The sequence below is a fragment of the Gossypium arboreum genome, chromosome 8 (genome assembly GCF_025698485.1).
Source record: "Gossypium arboreum isolate Shixiya-1 chromosome 8, ASM2569848v2, whole genome shotgun sequence".
In the NCBI taxonomy this organism is placed as follows: domain Eukaryota; kingdom Viridiplantae; phylum Streptophyta; class Magnoliopsida; order Malvales; family Malvaceae; genus Gossypium; species Gossypium arboreum.
Genome location: NC_069077.1, coordinates 3655269 through 3677836, shown reverse-complemented (window position 1 = coordinate 3677836; position 22568 = coordinate 3655269). Strand labels below are relative to the sequence as shown.

The following is a 22568-nucleotide window of genomic DNA, read 5'->3' as shown; positions in this document are numbered from 1 at the left end:
AGAGATATAATAAAATATTAAAAAAATGACTTGTGATTTTTAAAGATTCATTCCCGGTATATCAAATACTAACTCTTTAAATTAATCCAATTCAAATTATATTTTAAAAATCGATTAACAATTTCACAATAGAATGTTAATCAACAGATCGATTAAAACCAAGGGCAGCACAAAAGTGCAAGCAAGGGACTTGGTCCCTTGGTTTGGTAAATATTCCTCTTTTAGTCCTCTAAATTTATAAGCTTGTCAGTTAATTAAATGGTAAAAATAAACTTTGGTCCCCTTGATTTGGTAAAATTCCTCATTTAGGTCCTCAAAATTTGTAATATTGTCAGCTAATTCAATGGAAAAAATGTACCTTGAACCCATTGGTTTGGTAAAATTCCTCTTGTAGTCCTCCAAAATTGTTAACTTGATTCATATAAGTACTTCGCCCCAAAAAATTATAATTTAATCGCCATCCTCAATAACTAGTTAAATCAAAAAATATAAAATTCAAACTGGTTTAAAATATAGAATAAAGATAGAGCTAGTTATACTGTCACACCAATTTATTGCTACTTCTTGAAGTAAAGTAAAAAGGAAAAAGGAAAGTCCAAAGATAAAAGCTAAAAAGGAATTATTAGTGGGGACGACAAAAGTGCTTACTTTTTAGATCACAACAAAAGGTCAGCTTTTTGGGGGTGTGAATAGAAACTTTTTAAGATGGGCGGGGGGTCACTTTTTTTGCCCAAAGTAGCCATCACTAAACCCTAAATTGAGGATGAGATTGTTCTTCCATTTCTCACCATCAAATTGAGATCTTTATCTCCAATCCCTGCCCACGGATAGTGGTCCCAATTTACAATTATATTCATATATGTGGGACTTTATCCAAATTTTATATCTTCCTTTTCTCTTAATTTAACCTCAAAATTAAATTTATTAAAATTTTATACCTAGCTTAATCCTTTAACATACATAGCATGTTAATTTTAAGAAATTGTAGCATGGACCCTTTCCTTGTTTTATTTAACATAAACTTCTAAAAATTTTGTATTTTTATATTTAGGTTAAAATCACAACAAAAAAACCCTCCATTTTATGATTTTTATATTTTAATTTTTAATTTACTCTAAATAAACTCTTATTCTTTAATTTATTTCCAAATAAGTTTTTAATAGTAATTTGCACCTGATAAAATCTGAACATAAATCAATATTTTATTTTATCCAACACCAATAATATCCCACACAATGGGACATGTTTAAAATAATATTTTATTCTTTTACTAAAAGAAAGAAGGAAAAATAGCATCTTTCTTCGTAACCCCACTTACCAACTTGATTAATTAAATCAAAATTCATCATTAATTTCAAAAGTTGTGATTGTTCCCACAAGAACCAAAACATATTGGTATATCGGTTTGGGTAGAAGAAGAAGAATTGAACCCGCCATTAATAGAACTGCTTAAAATATATAAAACAAGGAATTCAAATAGGAAATAGACAGTTGAAATTGAATCAATTTTATAATTTTTTAATAATTTTAAATTGTTTATACTTTTTTAAATATTTTAACTATTTATGTAATTATTATTAAAATGTCGGTTGAATTAATCGAATGAAAATTAATGATAACGGGTTTTATTATTAAAATATGGGTTAATATGTAATTTGTTCTCTGAACTTGTTTAAAATTACTTAGTTAGTATCTGAATTTGTATTTCGTCACCCAAGTTGGTACCTCTTGTCTAACACAATTAGTTTATACTAACATAACATTGATAGCCAATTTGGTGGCAACATGTGACAGCTTTTCAAAATGCCATGTGGCGAGCATAAATTTTAAAAAAAATTAATAAAAATAGTATAAATTTTTGTCCAGATTGATTATTGATGTGAAAAATAAGTATGCATTTTTTTTATTAATTTATATATTTCTAATCTTTTTTAAATTTATATCTACCATGTGGTATACTGAGAAGATATCACATGTTACCAACAGATTGTTATCAGTGTCGCATCAACAGAAACTAACAATTTTAATGTAGAAGTATTGACTTAGATGACATAATACAAGTTAATGTACCAATTAAGTTTATATAAATAAATTCAAGAACTAAACTTGAAATTATGCATTAAAACATTGATGTAAGTAGAATGTTTTGCAAGTAGGTAGCTTCTTTATGTCTAATATAATGAAGCTCAAGCTTTGCAAATTGCAACAAAATTTTGGACCCCATTTGGACTCCCAATCACCAAACAAAAATGTACCCTAAATAAAAATAAACAACAAAAATCCAAATCCAAATCCAATGTTCCCCTTAATTAAGTTGTTAATTGCTTACCTCTTTTTAGCCAGCTGTTCTTATATCATCAATCTTTTCCTAATGAAAATTTCATTAGGAATATCTAATGTATTTTATTAAAGAATTTAATTCATAGTCACAAGATTACAATATAATGTTAATTATGTCTAATAACATTATTTGAATGAAGCAGTGAATTTTGCAACAGTTAAACAATAAGACTGTTGGTTTGATGACGTGGACATTTAAAAATTACGTGGCATTTTTTAATCTATAACATGAGTTGGTGAAAGTTTACTCAAAGGTTCTTGTCCAATGCCGGGAATGCAATTTGGTCCCTGTGGTAAGAAAAATAAAGCAAACGGGGAAAGACATTGAAGGCGGCGTAAAAAGCGACTAGTTTTATTTTGTTGTTTCACTTTATTACAAAAGGGGGCTCCACATTTTGGGTATTTTTAGCTTTTTAATGCCTTTAAGTTTGTCTTTCTTACATCAGCATCATCCTTAGCCACTACATCCAAATCCTTTTTTCTTTTGCTGATTCGGATGCCAGCTGGCACCAACCCCACCTCCCTTTTATTCTCTTCTAAATTAATCTAGCAAATTCTATATTACACTCTAATAATTTATTTATTTGTTTTTATTTATTTATTTTATGAAAATTATAATATAAATATTTTTATCATTCTAAATGGGACCATCCTTATATATTTATTTTTTAATTAAATGTTCAAATGCCTTAATAAAATATAATATAATAATATTTAATATGTCTGGAGATATATTTAAAAATTCACTATTTTATTTTTCTTTTAAAAAAGACTCCAACATTTAATAATGATTTTATTTCCAATTTTTTCCCTCTTTTTAATTCCAAGATCCCATAAAATGATTCTATAATTTTAATCAAATAATTTATCCGTACCCAATTGCACAAAAATATAATAAGAGTACCCAATTTTTATTATAAAAATAAGATAACATCGCCTAGTTTTTATAACCATGCCAAGAGCCAAAAAAAAAATCAAATATAGTATTTTTAAATAATTTGAATAATTTTTAATTAGAATATTATTTTATTGAAATAAGACATAATGTATTAATTGTTATCATATTGTTATTACTGTATTAAATGCTGCTGCTGAATGTTGACAACTTTATTCATTATGTGATGGATAAAACATTATTATAAAGGATTTGCTTTAATTGGTGATTATAATTTATTTAATTACTAATTTAGGAATAAATTGGATAATTAAATAATTTCCAAATAGAAAAAAAAAGGCAGAAAAGTTTAAAAATTTTACTCTGATCCTCCACGTTCTTTATGCTTTATCACAGAGACTTTTTTTTTAAATATATTTTTTTCATTTTTCTTTGTGTTTTTATGGGGTTTTGTGGGATTTTAGAGAAAAAGAGTAAAAACACTATAAAAAGTTGCCTCCTTTCTTCTAAAAAGAGTCTTCTTTATTTTCTTTTACTCATTCTAAAATCAACTTTATTTTAAATTTTTTGGGGCTTAAAAGTTATGGTTCTTGCTCTTCATACCTGCAAAAACATCAAAGATTGTATGTAAAAAAAAATGAACGGTGGAGATCCAGCTTTCAAGCTCTTTGGAAGGAAGATTCCTGTGCTTGAACCTCAGATTCATGCTGGGGTAAGCTTACATATATTCAAAGTTCATTTTTTAAATTTTTATATTATTTTTATTTTGGTTTAATGTATATATGTGTTGCTTGTCCACAATTTTAGCTGTTGTTGTGAGCTTAATATTTCTGGGTTTGTTGTTTATGATTTGTTGGTGAAAATATTAACCTTTGAAGCTGTTGTATGCACCCATAGTTGAAGTTTTTATGACTTAAAATGCATTTTTTTTTTCATATTTTTCTTGTTTTATTGAAAGAATTTTTTGACTTTGTATTTTGGGATGAATCTGCTTGCTTTTTATGGTATAAATTATAAATTGTTTCATTTCTTTTTTTATTTGTGATCAGTTTCCTTTCTTAACTTTACATTTCTCTAATTTATGGTTTTAAATGAACTAAACATACCTTAATTCTTTTGAGAAAAAAAATTGATTTTGGGTTTGGGCAGTAAAAAAATTATAATTTATTAGGAATTTGTCAAAAAACATGATTCTTTATAGAGTGATTATTTAGGAAACTGAAGTAATTGATGCCTCTTTTCCTTTTATTTCTTATACAGATTTCTATATATAAGAACTCCATTTCTATCAAGGAGAGTTGTTCATTATAGCAAATTTAAGTGACCATCGTTTCTTTTTGATGAAATTTGCTTAGAAAACAATTATTTTCGTTAATTTTCCGATTTCAGAATTGAAAAACAGCTTTATAAAGATATATATACACTTGTGTATGTATTCATTGTCTTTGGATGATGGGGAAAAACAGCTGTTCATGTAAGTATTACAGTCATACTTTCTTACATGTTGCTAATGGAATTATTGTGAACTAACTGATGTTTTACGATAATCGTACCAAGGATGTCGTTTGTTATGTTTCATTTAATGATAATCGAGCTGGAGATGTTGTTTCCAATGTTTTTTCCTTGATTCACCAAGTTTCTAATGCTGTTTTGGTTTTGAATTTCAGGATACATGTGGTGAGGAAACAAACCCGGCAACTGAAACTTCTCAAACAAATACATCTGGTAAGCCAGATAAGTCCATTAAGGTGGAAAAAGGTAAGGAAGAAGTTCAAACTTGTATGAAACTGGATGAGGTACAAATTAACCCCAAAGACGAACAGCCAGAGACGAATAGAACAGATCAGGAGATAGTTTTCAAGAAGCCAGACAAGATCCTTCCATGTCCACGGTGCAACAGCTTAGACACGAAATTCTGTTATTTCAATAACTATAATGTCAACCAACCTCGACATTTCTGTAAGAATTGCCAGAGATATTGGACAGCTGGTGGAACAATGAGAAATGTTCCTATCGGTGCCGGGAGAAGGAAGAATAAGCACTTGACCTCGCAATACCGTCAGATAATAGTTTCTTCCGATGGAGTACCGATGACTCAGATAGAAACCCCCGACTCAGCAAATCAACAACTTGTATCTCCTTGTGAATCTACGGCTGCATTCAAGCCTTCCATGGGGAATGGAACGGTTTTGAAATTTGGTGCTGAAGCACCACTTTGTGAATCCATGGAGACTGCGCTTAGCCTTGGAGAACAGAAGAGATGTGTTGAGACTGGTACGGTCACTTGTGGAGAAACACGAGAGGAACCCTCTTCGTGTGGATCTTCAGTGGCACCTTGTAGCATACGGGGGAATGAATTCCCTGGACATGTCATGCAAAAAGAGAGAATAGGTGTGACTGGACCTAATGACCGGAATACACAGCATCCGCCACAGTGCTATCCTGTTCCACCCTGGGTTTTTCCTTGGAATCAAGGTCCGAATAATGTAGCTCCCGTGGCAGCCATTCAGTATTCTTCTGATCGTATTAGTGCACCAAATAGTAGTACTTCCAATGTTGTTCCTCAATGGTGTCCTACACCATTGGTGGCCGTCCCCGGATTTTGCCCACCAAACATTCCGGTACAGTTTGTGCCTGCTTATTGGGGTTGTATGCCTCTATGGACCACTTCCGGGGGAAATGTATCATTCAGTGGCTCCAATGGTTGTTTATCTCCATCATCCTCGACTAGTAACAGTAGCTGCTCGGGCAATGTCTCACCGACACTAGGCAAACATTCCAGAGAGGCAAATTTTGTCGAGGAGGAGAAACCGGAGAAGTGCATTCTGGTTCCAAAGACATTAAGAATGGATGACCCGAAAGAAGCTTCAAGGAGTCCTATATGGGCTACATTAGGTATTAGACCCGCACAGAAAGATCCTTTACAAGGCAAAGATTTCGATTCCTTCGAATCTAAAGCAGAAGGCAAAGACCATATACCAGACGGCAATCATATTTTGGAAGCAAATCCTGCACCCTTTTCAGAGAGCACATGAGGATCATCAAACGAACAAGTTTCATCACTTGTTGAGTTCTTGACAAGGTAAGCAATGTCTCAACTCTTCCTTTAAAGATAGAATTTTGTAAATAGTTAGAAGAAACAATGATTTGAGTGGTGTTCATCATCTGCGGAGCGATTTTATATATATATATATATATATATATATAAAGACATTTCGTACACTTGCATGTTTGTTTTCCATGTAACTTGACAAACAAGAAACCAAAAAGCAGAAGAAAGTTGATCGGATTGTCCTTGGGTTCTTATCGATTTGATTGTTAACGGATACCCATGTTTAGAGGTTTGCTTTATTCTGAAAAAGTTGTGTACAATATCAACAATTTTGAAAATGGAAGAAAATTTTCATGGTGAATAGTGTTTCATTATTTTATGATAAGTCATTGAAACTATATTGATTTGATAGTCCTGTGTATTCTTTTCGTGTTCGGTTTTATTTTTTACCGAGTTTTTTCTTCTTATTAAATTGATTAAAGATTCAAATATCAACATCCGCAAAACATTCAAAGGAATACTATATTTTCATCACAATTTTCTTTTTTTCCCTAATTTGTGTTTTGACCATAAAGGAAGATAATTTCAACACGTTATGGGGAATATTAAAATATTATTTCTATATTTTTTATTTAATAAATTGTAATTCATGCAAGTTGCCCCGAACTACTAAAAGAAATTTTGTGCAAGCTTTGATTCAGTATGGGTTGGTTTTGACAAGTAAACGTCTTGACTGCATCTGTTACTCATCCAAATAAAGGTTTGAGTAAAATTAAAAAAAAATTAGGTTGATTTAAAATATAGGTTGGATTTGAACATTCCAGTCTTGATTCGATTTATTTTTTATTTTTATAATACATTATAGGATGATATCTTTTTTGGTCCTTAAACTTGGTAACTAGGTCCATATCGGTGCATGTTCTTATTTTTGTTCACTTTGATACTTGAACTTGACAAATAAATCCATTTTAACCCAACTTGAATTTTGTTAAGATTTAATGATGCATCCATTGTTCTTGGAATATGATTGTATTAATTGATCGAGTCGATTGGACTAAGAATTGGATGGTATTTTAGTTCAAACAAAGGGTTGAACACGTTGAACTAGTTTTATAAATTTCTTTTTTTTTTTAATTTTAATTTTAATTTTATCTTTTATGAATACTTAATTATTGATGGTTTAGCACTTGAACCGATTGAATCAGGTACTAGTCGTCTAATCAGCTCAACCATTGGTCCGATTATTAGAATACTATATGGAACACTCTAAGATTGTACTACATCATCACTTAAAAAATTATATAATTTTTTAAGTTTTCAAATGATGATGTGGCACAATATCAGAGTGTCAAGTCATCAAACTTTTATATTTTTCAAGTTGAGGGACCAAAATGAATTTAGCTTCTAAGTTTAGATATCAAAGTGGAGAAAAAAAGTACAAGTACTAAAGTGAATCTAACTGTCAAGTTCATGGACCAAAAATTATATTACCCTATATTGTAATATGTTATTGTTCATACGTATTATATAAATTATGACACATAAAAACTAAATTTATAATGTTGTAACGTAAATACTAAAAAATGTTCAAAACCTTATATAAATAAATGAAAATTATAAAATTATTAAACATTAACTTTAAAATAATATGAATATTTTAAAAATAAAAAAAGATGGATTTAGGTTAATAATTTATAAATATTAGTGAATTTAGACAAAATTTTAAATTTATATTTTAATCAATCAAAATTTAAATAAATCTAAAATATATTAATGTTATATTTAAATCAAATTCAAATTCAACTCAATTCAACCCTCAATACGTATATTTTCAGGTCGACTAATAACAAGAAAAATAATATTGTTCTAGCTTCTTTGTTGTAGCTAAAATTCTTCCACTAGAAAGTATTCAATATTTGGGTGAATTTAGAAATTCTATTTTGGATATCGAAATAAAATTATAAATTTTATGAGTTAAAATTTAAAATTTTATATTAAAAAAAGCTTTAAATTAAATTATTAATTTTTTCAAAAGTGTAAAGAATATAAATATTTCGTTTAATTCATAACTAAAAAGTTTAAATTCATTATTTTCATATCGCAAAAATTACAGTGAGAGAAGAGCAAGAATTTTGTTTAGAATTTGTTAGAATCTTAGTTTGCTCTCTGCTCAATTCGATATATTAGATAGATGTGTAAATAAAGGTATGGACAAAACAAAGCACATCAATGCAAGAAGCAAAGCAAGCAGAAAAATAAACACAAATCTAAAAAATGAGTCGAAGAGATAAGTGAAAAGAGAATTAACACACGGTATTTATTAACACAATTTGGATTCCACAATCCTTTATTTACAGAGCTTCACTTAGAGAATGTCTTTATTCAACAATTCATTCGATACAATTATTGACTAAAGCTCAATCTGTCCTCTCTCAATAGACAATTGCAGCCCAAAAGTCGAACTCAAATTGTTACAAACTACTCTCTCCAAATACCTTTCAATTCCTACTATATCTCTCCATAAAAATCCCTAAATAAGAAATGTGTAAATACACCCTAAACGGCTAATGAGGAAGTATCAGCTACCTATTTATGGGCTAATACAAGAGTCTCTTTAACGATGATTTAGTAGACTTTAAACTCTCATGTAAAAGTTGAAAATATCTCTTTAATTATTTCCAATAATTATTTTATAAAAACCTTCATATCTAAGTAAAATATTCAACTTGATCTCTAAGTAAAATGATAAAGATAAATATATTCAATCATGAATCTCTCCTCCTTTTTCTTCAAGTTAACCGAAAAGATAAGAATACCATTCCATAGTGTAGCATGAAATTAATGAAATTACCCTTTCATTTGTTGCTTAGAACATTTAAACATAGCCAAATATTAATTACATAGTAAAAAATACCTACACTTAAATTGATTTTGATTTATTCTAAAGATATATTCAAACGTGACAAAAACATGATATCCAACAAACAGTTTAAGAGAATGTTTAAACATGATATTCAAACTTTAGAAACAAGAAATCTATGGTCTGAACAGAATTTGTATTTTAAATTAGAAAAAAATTATAGTTGATATTTGTCCCAAACTTGATTTTTAAACAAAATTGACCCTTTGTAAAAGAAGAAAGTTGAAGGGTTATGATATCAAAATATTTTTACTAAATATTAAAAATATATTTTTAATAAAGTTGAAGGGGTTATGATAGTTTTAGAAGTGGTTTTTTTATATAATTATTGAAAAATTATAAATAAATAAATAAATTTTTTTAATGGTAAAAGGAGCCCATATTTCTTCTTGAAGAAAATCCATCTTCCCCAAGTGCCTGCAAAAAACCACGACACTACAGCCCATTATGGTCTAAGAATACTCCCCTTGGCGAACTAGCCCCACTCGGCACTGCCACCACCCCATCAGTATTCAGCTTTATCCACCCAACATCCGGTGCTTCCCATTTGATACTCCGCTCCAAACGACAAGAATGGGCGGTGGAGACAAGCAGAGAAGCAGGCTGAAATATGTCTAGCCCAAGCCATACCTCTGCTAAGCAGCGAGTCGCGGCCATGAAACCCCTCGTCAAATAGCAAGTAATTGTGGTCCTTCCACGCATACAACACACCGCCCCAAAGAGCACATCCCATGTAGCTCGGTCTTAGCAGCATTTGAAACTCATGTTAAGGTTACCACATACCCAATCATACATGCTACAACTGAAAAAACAGCACTGCAAGGGACCTGGAACCAGCTGTTGCATTACACAGTACACCACCGGGCATTCCATGAAGACATGCGACACCGTTTCCACTACAGCATCACAGGTTGAGCAGGAGAGGTCATTCGTTAGCCGACGTCGGCTTCGCTCAGCGTTAGTGGACTAAAATTGGCTCATAAACGTAGACTTTTTTTACATTGACATTAAGTTTAATTAATAATAGATATAATGGTCATTACAACTCCGACTGAAAACGCTTATATGACCGAAATCTAAATCCATGATGCCTAAAAACAGCTAAATATATTAAAGATTAATGCATTGAAAACTATTGTGACTGCAACAAAAGTGGAAGCGGGGATTTGAAAATCAATGGAATGAATCTTAGTAAAAGGTCCACCTTCGCAAATGAATGAATGTGTGTTTATAAAAATAATTATTTTATTTTATTTAATTAAATAATTAAAGTTAAATATTAAATTAAATTAATTAGTGGTTGAAAATAAAATTAAATATATCTTTTATAAATTCTTTTACGGTAAAATTGTCATGACTTAAACGGATTAGAATTGAGTTGAGAAAATTATTTAATTGAAAAACTAATTTATCTATTTAAATTAAATTAAGTAAATAATGTTTATATCAAAGAAAAAAACATGTATTAGATTAGATTAAATTATAAAGTGCTGGATTAAAAATTAAAGAAGCACATATAATTAGATTAAATACAAGAAAGGCCCAGACTCCTCTCGTATTACATTTGAGGGGTGAGATCCCTAGTGTATTTAACTAAGGAGTGCCGGCCCCCTCTTCTAGTTAAACTAGAAGACTAATTTTTCTATTAAATAAATGTTATTTGTATTTTATTAATTCAACATGAATTCTCACATCTCTCTTTATAAATAGATGTCATTGATAGAGCTATTTACACAAGTTTTACACAACTTCGAGATATTGTTATTCTACTAAAAAATAGTGAGAATCTATTTTTTGGGATAAAATTTCTACCGGTTTCTATTAAGATAAAATTACTTTCCCATTGAAAACAATAAATCGTTTATGGTTTTGTGTTTGATTCATGATTGTTTGAGTCCACACTCGAAACAATTCATGGTACAAGAATAGCAGAGAAGGCTAGTTAGTTGAAAGCTGGGAATGCATATGATCTGTCTTGCTCAAAGCACATATACTTTTCGGGAAAAATTTGTTGCTATAAATATTACAATCTGACTCGGTTTTTAAATTTTTAATTTTTCGCCGTGACAAAAAACCGTCTTTAAACTAGAACATAAACTTTTCATATTGTTCTTTACTTTATTCCGTCATTTATTATTTAACAAATGCCTAATGTACACTTAACAAAACATGCAAGATATACAAAAATAATATTTATTTTAGAATTTTTCATCCTTTAGAATGTTTAAATTCTGCGTATATGCGCATTAGCGTCTCGAGACATCAAGAACAAAATTGATTGTTTCGTGTAGTTCTAGACAGTGGTCTCGAGACACAATGAGCATGTCTCGAGAATGTAGTACATTGTCTATAAATAGAGAACATTGAAACTAAAGGTTTGAAAAAGAGGAGTTAAGTCTTGAGACCTTTCTCAAGCCATGAACCCCATTTTTTCGAGACAACAAACTTCAAAGCAAAAGATTTGAAATAGGGGAGGCATCACTTTCTCAAGATACGACTTCATTGTCTCGGGACGTAATACTCTATTTTGACAATTTGAGCTAGGATTTGTATCTTAACGCCGAATTTGACCTCATACAATCTCGATCCAATATAAGTTGGCCGATTTGACCTCAATCAAGTACACTACACTTACACAACATGAAAATTTTCTATTTTTTTATAGTTTTAATCCACAAAATGACATGTCATTAGTGACGTGTCATGCTGTTAGAAATAGTAGTACAAGAAAGAATATAATAAAAAAAAGTTATAAACACTTAGTACATAACTTGTGCTACAAATTTATAAAATAATAATTGTTCGGATGCAAATAAATAATAATAATTATATATATAAATTATTTGCACTCTCAAATTAAAGCCCAATTGCCTATTTTTAGCTTTAAAATATTCACATAAAGCGCAATAAATAAATCCACTTATTTAATGATTAGCCATCCATATAAAGAATTGTATATTTAAATTCTTTATACTTAATATTTGTTAGCAATGTGGGATTACTAACATTACAAATTAATAACACATGCCATGTCAGCAACTGATATGTCATGCATGCCACATTGAACAAAATGGTTGACCATTAATGGACTAACAATTTTCGTCAAATTTGGTTTTATTTGAAAATTTTTAAGTGAGATTAAAAAATTAGAAGAACCGTCAAAAGTTGAAGTGCAATACCCCTAAGACTTGAAGGTGAATTTTGCAATTATGCCATTTAAAAACTCCATCCGTACATGCACGTGTCTGAAAAAGCGGTGGGGTATAAAATTATAAATTAACATTTTTATTTTTATTTTGAGTTATGGATAAAGGAATATTTAAATAAAATACTTTTGAAGACACAAGCTGTTAATATGAATAAAATAATAATTAATAATAAATTAGGGTTTGGAATCATTGGCACATGGATTTCTCTCCACCATCCCGTGAGTCCAATAGCCTTCCATTGATTACAAGGAAAGGTCAGAATAATTTTGATTTTGCAAACAAAATGTGAATGAAAGTGAGTTCCAGCTTCTTTTTCCTTTTTCTTTTTAATTTCTTACTTAATTTTTTATATTACTCCAAAGAAAGAGACAATTTGTATAGTATTTTTGTCTGCAAATTGTCATTTTTATATTAATATTTCTGCCCTAACTTCCATGAATTCATAAAATTTATAACCAGAAAACCTGACTAATAAGAGATCAATATGAAAATAAAATCTTCCATACAATGCCTAATTATTTGGAAGGCATTAGTATTTGAGTGTGCTGAACCCTATTGTATAAAAAATACATAAAATATCATTTATTTTATTTACTTTATGTTTTATAAAGGTTAAATGTATGTTTTCTTTGTACAGTATAATATTTATATTTGACAAAATTATATATTTTGACACTTAAAAGTTATAGTGCTACTGTTTTAATTTCAACTCAAGTTTTAGAGTTGATTTGATGAAAAACATCCATCGGAATGTATTTGACAAATTAAACATAAAATTAAACAAATTAACAATTAACAATAGATTTATTATTCTAAAAATCATGAAAAAAATCAAACTTAATACCATTAATAGTTAACTTTCATCAAATTAACTATAAGACTCAATTAAATATTCAAACATTAATGGTATTACTTTTAAGTACCAAAATATATAATTTTATCAAATATAAATACAAGATTAAACAAAAAAACCAGATACCGTATTAAAACCTTTATATCGAGGTCATTACTTGACCACAGTAATTATGTAGATCGAGAACACAGTCTCTTTTTTAGTATATCTCTATACTGTTGTAATTTGTTTTATATATATATATATATAATCATACAATATTTTTATTCACTTCAGAAAATATAATAAACACGATTTACAAGATAAACCAGAAAATAAATTAAATAGAAAACAAAAAGTACACGTAATTGAACTCTTACTACCCCATTTTCGTACCTAGTTTATGTTTATGATAATTGTAAACAAAAAAGAAAAAAGGAATCACATAGTTGCCCGTGATTCGTTCAGAAACCGTGTTCTATATTGGAAAAACTTTGACCTTTTGCACGTTTCAACATGGCCAACCACAACCCAATTAGGCAATTATGTTATTATATTATATATTCACATGTGTGTATATATATAGCTCACAAGCACACATTGATACTCACAAGCATATAGTGATTTCTCGAGAAAAAAAGAGAAGAGATGATGAGAATGAAGATTATATTTGTGCTTTATTTCACGATTCTTCTTCCTTTAGCTTTAGCACAACTAAAAGTAGGGTTTTACAAGACAAGTTGTCCTCGAGCTGAATCCATTGTTAAAGCCGCTGTTCAAAAACGTTTCAACACTGATAAATCCATCACTGCCGCCTTGCTTCGCATGCATTTTCATGATTGTTTCGTTAGAGTAAGTGCTGTTTTATATCTACTTGTTGGTTCATATAGTCACCTGATATTGTCTGCTCATGGGAGTTTACTTTTATGTAGGGATGTGATGCATCGATTCTGATAGATTCGACTAATCAAAGCAGATCAGAGAAAGAATCTGGTCCCAACTTGACAGTACGCGGATACGAGCTCATCGATGAAGCAAAGAAAGCCTTAGAAAAGGTTTGCCCATCAAAAGTTTCATGTGCTGACATCATAACACTAGCCACCCGAGACTCCGTTGTTCTTGCCGGTGGACCTTCTTACGACGTTCCGACGGGAAGACGAGATGGTCGGGTCTCTAATATGAACGAAGTTAACTTACCGGGACCGTCGTTATCGGTTTCACAAGCTTTCCAATCTTTTAAGGATAAAGGCCTGACAATGGACGATATGGTTACACTTTTAGGTGGCCATACAGTTGGTGTGGCACATTGCTTTTTTTTCTCGGGTCGGCTTACTAATTTCCAAGGGACAGGGAAACCCGACCCAAGTATGGATGCGGGTTTGGTAACTACGCTGAAAGGGATTTGTGGTAATGGATCGAACCCTACGGCGTTTCTGGACCAGGGCACGTCTTTTAGTTTTGATAATGAGTTTTATAGGCAGATTCGGGCGAAGAAAGGGGTGATGAAGATAGATCAAGAGTTGGCTGATGATAGATTATCGAGTGGAATCGTATCGAGATTTGCTTCAAATGCGAATTTGTTTAGAACAAGGTTTGCTCAAGCAATGGTGAAGATGGGGAATATTCAAGTTCTTGTTGGAAATGCTGGAGAAATTAGGAAAAATTGTAGAGTTATTAACTCTAAATGAGTTTCACCTTCAAATAAATCGAAATATGTACTCATCTTGAACTAAATGAAGGAGTTAAAATTTTTGAGTTGTCAGAATTTTGATTAACTTCCTCAATGAAGCACGTTATATTATTTAAAGGAAGAAAAATGGTATATCTATCATAAGATTCCAGGCATATTATTTATGAAATAAACATAAAGTTATTGGGTTTAGCATGCAAGTTGAGTTTGGGTGGCGGGTGAGTTAATCTTATTTTTTGTCCTGCGTTGGTTTAGGACACCAGATTGTGTTTGGTGGTGTCGGCGTCAACAGCGGCTGCCTTTACTCGACACCCGCTTTGCTCACGATGTGATCCTTTGAATGAGTGATACGTATGTGGTTAATCTAAAAATAATAGTCACAAAAAAAATTAAAATTATAATAATATTATAATATGAAATAAAAAAAATCTAAATACACCGTATTAAAAATAATCTTCAACAAAAAAGCGACTAAAACTAAGCCCAACCGATTTCTGTCCAAGCACAAATTGAATGAATCTATGATGAACATAGCAGCCCATTTGAGTTGTTTACTCGTGATGGGTTTAAATTTAGTTTCTATATTTTAATTTTTAGACTTGCAATCAAGATATTTAGTACTATATTAATGGGTGTTTCATTTTTTGTCTTAGTACCGACATATTTCAGTGCATTATTTCAACATTATTCATGTTTTAAATATTTTTCACTTATATATAGTTTCATTTTAGTTTTTTTTATAAATTATAATACATTATAATATTTTTCATATATAATTATAGTCAAACTTTTTAGTTTCTTACTAAATTATATATTATATACATGTAAATATATCTTAATTATATACATATAGATATAAATTTATAAGTTTTAAGATTATTAATTAGGTTAAATAATTTAATTCAACAACTTTTGATATTAAATATGATTATAGAAAAATTAAAATGGTTAATATAAAAATTTTAAAATTAATTTAAAATATCAAAATTTTATACTTACCAATATAAGTTGGTATTGCTTGAAACCAGTTGAAACCCATTGAAATTTTAATCGAACGGTACGTACCAATTGGTATTGGTACAGTGCCGACTACCATATTTGCAGTATTTTTTTTATTTAAAAATCTTAGTCCCTCCATCTAGTTTTGCTATTAGAGTTGTCGATGTGACAATTATAAAAGATAAAATAATTTTTAACCATTAATATTTATAATTTTTATTAATTTACTCCCTACTCTTTGGAAAATACATAAAATAGATTCAAAATCCTAAGATTTACAAGAAAATAATTTGATAATTGAAATTTCTTTGTATTTTTCCAAGGATAATCTCCACTTATTTAGATTTATGTTTGGGATTAGAAATATATACAATTTAGATTTACATTTGAAATTAAAAGAATATAAGAATTTAATATATCAAAATTAGAATATAGGATTAAATTTGTGACTTTGACATATTTAAACTTATTTAGAACGTATTATATTTTGGGCAAACTACAATATAAGTTATTTAGTTTTTCTTTTGTCATTCAATTATAAAAAATTTAAAATAATCATTTAATTATTAATATTTTTATCATATAATTATGAAAAGTAAAAAATAATTATCAACTGTTTAATTTTATTCTTTTAGTTCAAAATTAGCTAAAGTAAAATTGAAAATATCCAAAATTTAAGATAATTGGATGACAAAAGAATAAAATTAAATAATTGAGTGATATTTTTAATTTTTCATACTTGCAAAAATAAAATAGTAATTTGGGTAATTTACTTTTTTTTCTTCATATTTTCAGAGATCTCTTCGGCCACAAAAAAGAAAAAAAAGGAAAAAAAAAAGGGAAAAAAAACCTTTGTTGTACTTGCTTCATAGCCGGAAGGCAGAAGCGCAGATTCTAGAAGATAATACTCTCTCCCTCTTCCACCACGAAAACCCGTATTATAGGCTTCTAGGGTTTATAGCCCGACGAGCTACTGCCGCCGTTTTCGGCTCACTGCCACCACGTCCGCAGCTGCTATCACTTCGTTCTATCTCCCTAATGCAAACTGGTGTTTGATAAAAACGAATGGGTAGCAGTAGTAGATTCCTAACGATCCTTTCCCCTTCTTCCCCTCTCCTTCTACATCACCGTCATACCACTTCCTCCCTTCTCCGCCTCACCCGCCACCGCATCCAGCTATCCTTCCTACGCCAACACCACTTCCCGCCACCTCGCCCTTCGCTACCCACTACTAAAACCAAAAAACATTCGTCCCTTTTTATTCCCAGACCTTCCCCGCGCAATTTCCACACCCAACCCGCCTCCTCAAATTTCGCTAATTCCTCCGTATTGGCCCCACCCAATCATCCATGGCCCGAATTCTCCGCTCTCGTTAACAACATCTCAGCCGCTGGCTACTTCGATGCCCCCCATACTTCCAGTGAGCTTGCGGTGGATGCTTCCCTGTTCTCTGATGAGTTTCTAGTTGTGCTCAATGCCTGCTTGGCTTTCGCGCGTGATAAAACTGATCTTCTAAGGTAGCCAAAAATAGAAGTTAAAAATAATTTTTTTGCTTAAATCTTTGTTGGTTTTCTTTGTTTTTTAAGTTAAAATTTCCCTTTTTGCATTGGGTTCTATGGCCAGATTGCTCTCGAGGAAGGAGATAGAGGCGGTGGTGCAAAATGGGAAGCCTTTTTTGTTCAAGGATGGTGAGGAGTCTGCACGGAGGTTGATTTTGTTTCTAAATAGCAGTGAAAGCAATGTACGTATTGGGGATTTTGTTTAATGGTATTTATTTATGTATGCATGTCATTGCTGTTTTATATGTTCTAAGGTTAAACTGTCAATGATTGTATATGTTATACTCATTGTTAATTCTATGCTAAAAATGAAGGGTTTAGGTCCATTAATTGTTTATTCTAATTTGTGTATGAAGTAGTTCCTAAAGGTCGATTCTTGCATCGAAGGACCTCCAAGAAATCTTTTTCTGTATGAATCTTGTGTGGTTATGCACGTTCTTAAGTAAAAATAAGGCCCTTTTTTTACCATTTTTAATGCTGTTGAAATAAGAGCTTTAAAGCTAGTATGTGCTATGTTTCTAAATGTTTTTCAGTTTTTAGGTTGCGGATGTTGATAAAGCGAACATGGTTGATTTAATGAGTTTTTTATTGAGTTATGCAAGCAATGTTACCATTTCCTCAGAGAGAAGCAGTCTTTACAACTCGGAGCTTGTTGAATCATCAGTCCGGCATTTGCTGGGTGAGTTGGCAAAACTGAGTGACAGCTCCCGAGTTTCAAACTATTTCGAACATGAGCAAACTCAACTCCCAGAGAGAAATGGGCAAATGTCAAGGTCTTTTGGGCCGAACATTGAAATGAAAAGAGGCGATTGGATTTGCCCAAGGTAGATTGTTTTTCTATCATCTTCATAGATAGTGTAGTGTTATGTCCCTTCTTTGCTAAGTTCAGCTTGTCATAGGCTTTGGTGGTATGCTTGAATAAGGTGGCCTATGTAGAAATCTGTTTAAGTATGAAAGAAGCTTGTAAACTATCCATGAAAATTTCTGTATGCTCTGATTTGCACCTAATATAGACCTTATCTTGAATGGAAATTGATTTGTTAAAGCACCATTTGGATACAAATTTGGAAGTGTAAGGTTAATTTGTAGTACTTATGATTGATGTCTTGAAAATGTCTGGATGACTAATTGTGTGTTCTCCATGATACCTACGTATGTACTAAAGATTTATGGCAGCATAACGTTTTATTCGTTGTGCAGGTGTAATTTTATGAACTTTGCAAGAAATGCGAAATGCCTTGAGTGTGAGGAAGCACGGCCCAAGAGGCAATTGACTGGTGGAGAGTGGGAATGTCCCCAGTGAGCATTGGTTTTTTTTTTTTTTTTAACTCCTCTTTTGGGAATAAGAAATGTGATTTTAATTTATTTACTTTTTTCTACAGATGTGATTTCTTTAATTATGGAAGGAATACGGTATGCTTGAGGTGTGATTGCAAGCGACCTGGACATATCCCACTTGGTAATACCTACTCAAGGCCAGGTTTAGCATACAATACTGGGACTTCTTCAAATAAGGCTGATCTCGATAGGCGGTTAGCTGCCAATGAAGAGAAGGCACAACGATGGTTTAGTAAGGTTTCTCAGCTTGACAGTACTGCTGATGTGAGCAGTGCCATAGCAGATGAAGATTTTCCTGAAATCATGCCTTTGAGGAGAGGCGTGAATAGATTTGTTGTGAGTACAAGGAAATCACCTCTGGAGAGGAGGTTGGCCAATGCTCAGTACCGTAGAAACATGGATAATGATGGCATTCCTGAACGTGGCGATTTCCAGACTGGGGAAGTCAATAAGACCCTGGACACAAAAGTTAGCCGGAGTTTAGATGAGGTTCTTGGTCGTTCATCTACCTCTTCCGAATCTAACGATGGTAGCGTCAATAGCAGAGCGGAGAATGGTCATCCTAGTGGAACTAAGTCCAATTATGTTCCATTTGTGCCATTACCTGCAGACATGTTTGCGAAGAAACCTGAAAATTCAGAAATACAGGAGAAGAATCCGAACGTTATGTCAAATGACCATGACTCTGTTGTGTCAAATGCAGTTGGACAAATGGATGATGTTTCTGGGAGTGAGGAGTTGCAAAAATCTCTACAAAGTCGGCAACATTCTGAGACATTAATGAATGAGAAAGAAAGCATTGATAAAGAGGTAGAACAAGCTGAAAAATCTGAGAGATGGTTTAAGAAAGTTGCAGAGCTCCATAATGTTACAGATCTTGCCAATGCAATTCCCGATGAGGATTTTCCTGAAATCATGCCTATGCGCAAAGGAGAGAATAAATTTGTAGTCAGCAGAAAGAAGGACCGTTCTTTGACTTCTCCAACTTACAAGAGGCGGGCAGCAACGGAGCAAGCAGGCAATACAAATTATGTCCCTTTTGTCCCGTTCCCGCCTGATTACTTTGCTAAAAAGGATAAACAGCAAGGTAATGGAACAGATTCTAGTGCTGCTCCAGATTCTAGTGCAAAAGCAGCTCGTGAAACTCCAACCTCTGCAACACTAAAGAAGCCTTCAGAGAAGTTATCCGAGGTGTCTGTTGCAGATACACAGCCGGTGCAAAACTGGAGCCCTAAACCTTCTGGAGAGAACTCAAGTGAGACAAGGAGAGATGCAGCTTATCCGGCACAGACTAGTGGATATTCAAACCCGAATTCTATCAATTCCCAAATGAGTAATAATGACAGTAGGAAACAGATGACGGATTTGACGGGAAGTCCATCTCAACAATCTGAGTATCAGAATGTTAGGAGTACTTGGAGTGGAAAGAGTTTGGAAGGTTCAGCAGTGAAAGAACCAGATCCATTGGACATGTCGGAGGAGGCCAAAGCAGAGAGGTGGTTTCGCCGTGTTGCTCAGATAAAGGACATTTCAGAGCTCAGCCAGATCCCCGATGAAGATTTCCCATCGATAATGCCGATGAGGAAAGGGGTGAATAGGTTTGTCGTGAGCAAACGGAAAACACCACTGGAGAGGAGGTTGACATCCCAACAGTATCGTAAAAATCTTCCGGTTGTGAACTCGGATCCTGGCAAAAATGGAACTGATAGGAGCTAAGGTAACAAAAACAAACTTATTGTTTCCATGTTATACATTATTTGAAACATCCAATCATGCTGTTTATTTCTGTTCTATACATAAGAGAAGAATGATGAAACTTTCACCAGAATGTGGTCTCGTCTTACCATTTAAACATTTTTGTGTACTTGAGCTTTTTACTCTTGCAAAATGAACTTCTCTTGAGATTGAAGTTAGGGTTTAGTTTTTTTAATTTTAATTTTAATGAACTTCGATTAAGAAAATCTTTGAATCAATCAAATTATGACACGGTTAATACTTAAGTGGCAACGGAATAAAACTTTAGGTACCTAAATTAAAAAGTTACATAGTTTAGATACCTATTTTTCGTATAAGTCTAAATTAAAATATTCTAAAATTTAGATGGAACCATTTTAATTTAATTTTTATAATTTTCAAAACAAATTATGAATTTTTAATTTATTTTATAATTTTCTAAGTCATAAGATTTCATCTAAAAAGTTTAAATATATAATTTTAACTTTTCTTGACATGTGGTATTGTAGAATGAAACTGATAAAACATAAAGTATAAGGGTGAGGTTGATAAAATAATAGTACTGGAAAAAGAGGTACTATTACTATACATGTGCTTACTTACGTAGTTTACTTGTGTCTCCTGTTATCTTTTAATTTTCTTTGCCTTATAGAGATGGGTAAGCAAAAATACAAGGGAAGGGTAAGAGAAAAATGAAAATGTGTGTGTTTATTATATTTTCATGGATTTATAGTAATATTGTATGTGTATATTTTTCATTGGGTTTTTTCTTCCTATTTTTAAGTGGAAAATATGGGTCTTATATAAAACTTGGCCTATTTATGTATATATGACCTGTTTGAATTATTATTATTTGATATATTAATTATTTTGTTAAGTTATTTCTTTTTTATGATTTGTGAATTTTTTTTATCATAATGATTTGATTTTAATAAAAAACTGTTTCCCCACAAATATTAAAATATAAAAATTGTTTAAACAATTTGTTAGAATTAATTTTGCCTACTTTTATTCTATTTTTAAATTACCTAATTAAATTAAATTGTATTTAAAGTTTTAAGTCTTCATGTTGATTCAAATAACAAGATCAACCTAAAAGATTTTTAAATATTAAAATTAGACTTGACTTACTTGCAAAATATTTTTTTATTTATTTAAAGGAATTTGTTCATTTATTCGTGAGTTAATTTAACATTCATGTGACTCATTATAAAAAAACCATGATTGAGCACATATGATGGACTTAATCTAAAATAAATAAATAATGACAAAAAAAACAAAATATTATTATTTGATAAAACTTAATTTATGAAGTAATAAATAAATAAATCATTTAATTTTGAAAAATCAAGTGATTTCCTAATTTTGTAATTGCATTATGTTGAACTTGTCTCACCTTCAACGTGCATTTTAAGGTACCCAATTAAGAAATAATATGGGATTACCGAATCCATATCATGTATGTTTCACATGCAAGTTTTATATGATTTTCTTTTTCTCTTCAAACCATTATTCTATTTTTATTTTAACTTTTTAGCATATATATCACCTAAATTTGTCCTCGGATTTTTAATCTGTTCTTGAATTTTATTTTATTTTTCAGAAAGACTATATAAATCAATCGGTTATTATTGTTATTATTATTATTATTATAAAAAAAACAAACAAACATCAAATTATATAAATCTTTTCTAGAGATAAATCCATTAATTCATCTAAATAAAGAAAATCCTTTTATTTTACAAATGAAAATTTATAAAAGAAATTTAAAATACTAACTAGCAATATCCATTTTAATTTTATTTTCATAGTTATATGAAATATATTTTAAATTATAGATAATGGTACCCCACATCTATCAAAAGAATCCCAAGTACGAAGCATAAGAGGTAGGTGCACCAATATTCCCATACTTTTTCTAACAATAAATTTATTATTAATTATTGAATTGGATGATAAAGGGTTTGATATTTTTAAATAAAGTTTCAAATTACATTTTA

At 31.0% G+C, this 22568-nt stretch overlaps 3 protein-coding genes across 3 annotated transcripts; all 3 read left to right on the top strand.

Moving 5' to 3' along the window:
- The first annotated feature begins 3651 nt into the window (after positions 1-3651).
- On the top strand, positions 3652-6648 carry LOC108470273 (cyclic dof factor 2-like). The gene is made up of 2 exons (XM_017771570.2): positions 3652-3947; positions 4903-6648. The coding sequence occupies exons 1-2, from the start codon at positions 3873-3875 to the stop codon at positions 6268-6270; spliced, it is 1443 nt and encodes a 480-aa protein (XP_017627059.1). The 5' UTR covers positions 3652-3872; the 3' UTR covers positions 6271-6648.
- Positions 6649-13843: 7195 nt separating this feature from the next.
- On the top strand, positions 13844-15013 carry LOC108470274 (peroxidase 57). The gene is made up of 2 exons (XM_017771572.2): positions 13844-14100; positions 14181-15013. Exons 1-2 carry the CDS (start codon positions 13897-13899, stop codon positions 14934-14936), a joined length of 960 nt encoding a protein of 319 aa, XP_017627061.1. The 5' UTR covers positions 13844-13896; the 3' UTR covers positions 14937-15013.
- Positions 15014-16722: 1709 nt separating this feature from the next.
- LOC108469989 (zinc finger protein VAR3, chloroplastic) lies at positions 16723-20743 on the top strand. Its single transcript, XM_017771149.2, has 5 exons — positions 16723-17454; positions 17561-17678; positions 18037-18320; positions 18697-18795; positions 18879-20743. The coding sequence occupies exons 1-5, from the start codon at positions 17003-17005 to the stop codon at positions 20548-20550; spliced, it is 2625 nt and encodes an 874-aa protein (XP_017626638.1). The 5' UTR covers positions 16723-17002; the 3' UTR covers positions 20551-20743.
- Positions 20744-22568: the final 1825 nt, after the last annotated feature.